This window comes from Bison bison, unplaced genomic scaffold (assembly GCF_000754665.1).
Source record: "Bison bison bison isolate TAMUID 2011002044 unplaced genomic scaffold, Bison_UMD1.0 scf7180017853291, whole genome shotgun sequence".
In the NCBI taxonomy this organism is placed as follows: Eukaryota; Metazoa; Chordata; class Mammalia; order Artiodactyla; family Bovidae; genus Bison; species Bison bison.
Genome location: NW_011483864.1, coordinates 3,443 through 6,600, shown reverse-complemented (window position 1 = coordinate 6,600; position 3,158 = coordinate 3,443). Strand labels below are relative to the sequence as shown.

Genomic DNA, 3,158 nt, shown 5'->3' with positions numbered 1-3,158 from the left:
CCTGCCGCAGGGCCCCTGGGGTAGGTGTGGGGGTAGTCAGCTCCACCTGGTCCGGGGTGGGGGGGCTCCCCTACCCCCTGGGGTGTGGGCGCCCCCGCGTGGCCAGAGAAGGGCAGCGGCTGGGTGGGGTGAGCCTTTCCTGGAAACGAGGCCCGAGGCGCCATGTGGGTGGGGCAGCAGCTCCCAGCTGGATCGCATCAAGCCAAGTCTCCGACTGGAAAATTCTGTGGTCAGGGCGATGCATTCTTTCCTGCAGTGGCTGGGCAGTTGGGCAGTGCGCGGCCAGGGCTGCGGTGTGAGGGAGCCGGGCGGCACCCCTGTGCCCTTTGTCCTACCACCTTTACAACCTGAGTGGCTGATATCCGTGCGCCCCGCCCGCCTGCAAACAGCCCCCCACCCAGGCTGCCCCCAGTGCCCTAGGTGCGGCTTTCTTGCCTGTGAGTCATCCTGCCTTCGCCCTCTCCCCTCCCCTGACTCACTGGCTGGGCCCCCTTAGGGTGCTCCCCTCTGACCTGCGGCCCCCCTCCCTGACTCGGGGCAGAGTTCTGCAGCTCAGGGCTGGGCGGTCCTGCCTGGTGAGTCAGCGCTCAGCTATGCGCCCCCTCCTGCCCCTCGGAGCACTCTGCCTTCGGATGGGGGCACTGCTCCAGGACAGGCTTGGTGGGCGCTTGGGAGGGGTCCAGCCCTCACTGGAGCCTGGTGGCCCTGGAGCCAGGGGTATAGGTGGGAGCCTAGCAGGGTGTAGGGTGTAGGGTGTTTGGGTCTCTGAGGGGTGATTTCGGAGGGCTTCCAGGGAAGGCAGCCGGCCCCGCCCCCAAGCCAGGTGTCACTCCCCTTGGGGGTCCCTCTTTAGAGCCCCTCCGCCCGGCAGTTTGGGCACACATGGGGAGGCCCTGGGTCAAGTCTGAGCTGGTGCCCCCCCCAAGACGCGTGACCTTGGGCTCCCTGGCCCAGTGGCACTCAGGCACCCCTCCCTGAGGGGCCCCCTTTGGAGTGGCCCTGGGCACGGTGTGCGGTTCCCTGTAACCCGACACTTGTCTGTGTGCCGTGAGGTGCAGGTCCCCTGGCACCCGGGTTCCTTGAGGGGCTGCTGCGGGCAGGGTGGGTAAGGAAACCCCTGGGTTTCCTGTTTCTGCCCGGCTGTAGGTGTGGCCATGGGGGAGGGGCTGCCTTCCTGCTTCCCGCTGGGACACTCCCTCTCTGGGGGTGTGCAGGCTGGGGTGGGGCTCCGGGGGCGGGGACAGCGGCTAGGGAGTTCTGTGGGCAGGGAGTGGCCCGCACTGGGCTCCAGCGGAGCTGAGTGAGCAGAGGCCACCGAGCGAGTGCGCTGTGCCCGTGCCGAGCACCTCTGCCGTGGAGTACCCCGCGGCCGCGAGCGCAGCACTTGGGTGGGCCAGAGTGCTGAAGGGGCAGGGCGGCACCATGTCTCAGCAGCGGCTGCGGGTGCCCGAGCCCGAGGGCCTGGGTCACAAGAGGACCAGCTCGGAGGACAACCTCTACCTGGCCGTTCTCAGGGCCTCAGAGGGCAAGAAAGGTAGCGGGACTCTGCACCGCAGGGCGGGGCAGGCGCGGGACAGGAAGGGCCCAGTTCCTGCCGCAGGAAGCCTGGCATTGGGTGGGGTGGGGCCCAGACTGTGAGGCTCTGAATTTAGGGGACAGACTCTAATACCAGCGTTGGCCCAGGTGCAGAGTTGCTGAGGGGCCAGCCAACAATGCCCAACACAGAGAGGCTGGCGGGGGCCTCTGGGCCTTGGGTAGTGGGGGGTGGAGGGCTCTCCATGCCCTGGGAAAGGCCCGCCATCCTGCAGGGGGACAGAGGCTCCCCTCGCCCAGCCCTGCCCAGTCTGGGTCCAGGCCTGCTCAGGCCGAGGCAGCCTGTGTGGGGGTGGGGCAGGCCAGGACTTGTGTGCTGTGCCTCCAGGTGTGGCTGTAGCTCCAGAACCTCCCATCTTGGGAGACCCAGCAGTGGGCACCCGCGGGCCCGGCCCCCAGCTTCCATCCAGGACTGTCCGGGGCCTTGTTGGGCGGGGGCAGTGTGATTCTGAGGCCCTCTTCAGTGGCACCGCCACTGTGTCTGCATGGCGGTCACCTCCTGGGGCTTGCGGGGCTTCTCCCAGGCCCAGGTAACCTGGCCTTGTCTCTCCCAGATGAGCGGGACCGTGTGCAGAAGAAAACCTTCACCAAGTGGGTCAATAAGCACCTCATCAAGGTTGGTGGTATGCGCACACACGGTTGTGAGCATGTGTGCAGGAGTGCCTGTGTGTGTGTGTGTGTCTGTGTGCGTGTGTGTGTGTGTGTGCAGGGTCGCGGGGTGGAGGAGGATGCCCTGGCCGTCCGTCCCAAACAAGGGCTGGAGCCCCCTCTGCGTCCACGTGTGCGGGCCCCCCTTTCTGCCCCGGGGGCCCACCTCCCACCTCTGAACCTGTCCTTTCTGTCTGCTTCCTCCCCTGGCTCGCTCATCTCCTGTCTCTTTCCTCCTCCTCCTCCTCCTCCTGGTCTCTCCTGGTCTCTCTAGCACTGGAGGGCAGAGGTAGGTGCCTCCTTGGGGGCGGGCGTCTTCTGTGGGCCCCTTGCCTTGAGCCTTCTGGACCAGCCCCGCGCTCTGTCCGTGCAGGCTCAGAGGCACATCAGTGACCTGTATGAAGACCTCCGTGATGGCCACAACCTCATCTCCCTCTTGGAGGTGCTCTCTGGGGACAGCCTGGTACGTGTGTCTGCCCGCCCCTCTGCGACCCTGCCTGCCTTCCCTCCTAGCGTCTCACCAGTGACCGCCCCCCCCAACTCTGTGTCCGGCCTGGCCTCAGCCCCCTGTGCCTCCTGGTCAGTGTGCATCCTGGCCTGGGAGCCGCCTGACCCCTGTGCCTGGGCACATGGCCCCGCCGCCCACCGTGCTCAAGCCTTGACACTGTAACCTCATGCTCTGCTCTGCTTTGGTTTCTCTGCTGCTTGGACTCTGAACTTTGACCTCTGCCCTTTACCCTTTGCCCTGCTCTGGCCGGGCAGCCAAGAGAGCGGGACGTAATCAGGAGCTCGCGCCTGGTGAGTGGATGTGCCCGCTGGCCATGGCAGCACGTGGGCTCCAGGAGCCCGGCTCACCCGGCTGATGGCGCTGGGGTGGGCAGATGGCCCTGCTTCGAGCTGCCCAGCAGCCCACCTGC

The 3,158-nt window shown here is 66.8% G+C and overlaps 1 protein-coding gene across 3 annotated transcripts; it reads left to right on the top strand.

Moving 5' to 3' along the window:
* Positions 1-1,392: 1,392 nt before the first annotated feature.
* On the top strand, positions 1,393-3,152 carry LOC104998899 (microtubule-actin cross-linking factor 1-like). 3 transcript variants are annotated; one of them, XM_010854290.1, is made up of 4 exons: positions 1,393-1,534; positions 2,148-2,209; positions 2,516-2,530; positions 2,615-3,152. In XM_010854290.1, exons 1-4 carry the CDS (start codon positions 1,423-1,425, stop codon positions 2,909-2,911), a joined length of 486 nt encoding a protein of 161 aa, XP_010852592.1. In that variant the 5' UTR covers positions 1,393-1,422; the 3' UTR covers positions 2,912-3,152. The 3 variants fall into 3 exon arrangements, 2 of the variants coding, with proteins under 2 accessions (XP_010852592.1, XP_010852599.1); XM_010854297.1 differs by lacking the exon at positions 2,516-2,530; XR_826517.1 differs by lacking the exons at positions 1,393-1,534; positions 2,516-2,530 and adding an exon at positions 1,552-1,683 and having other exon boundaries at positions 2,615-2,701.
* The last annotated feature ends 6 nt before the right edge of the window (positions 3,153-3,158 follow it).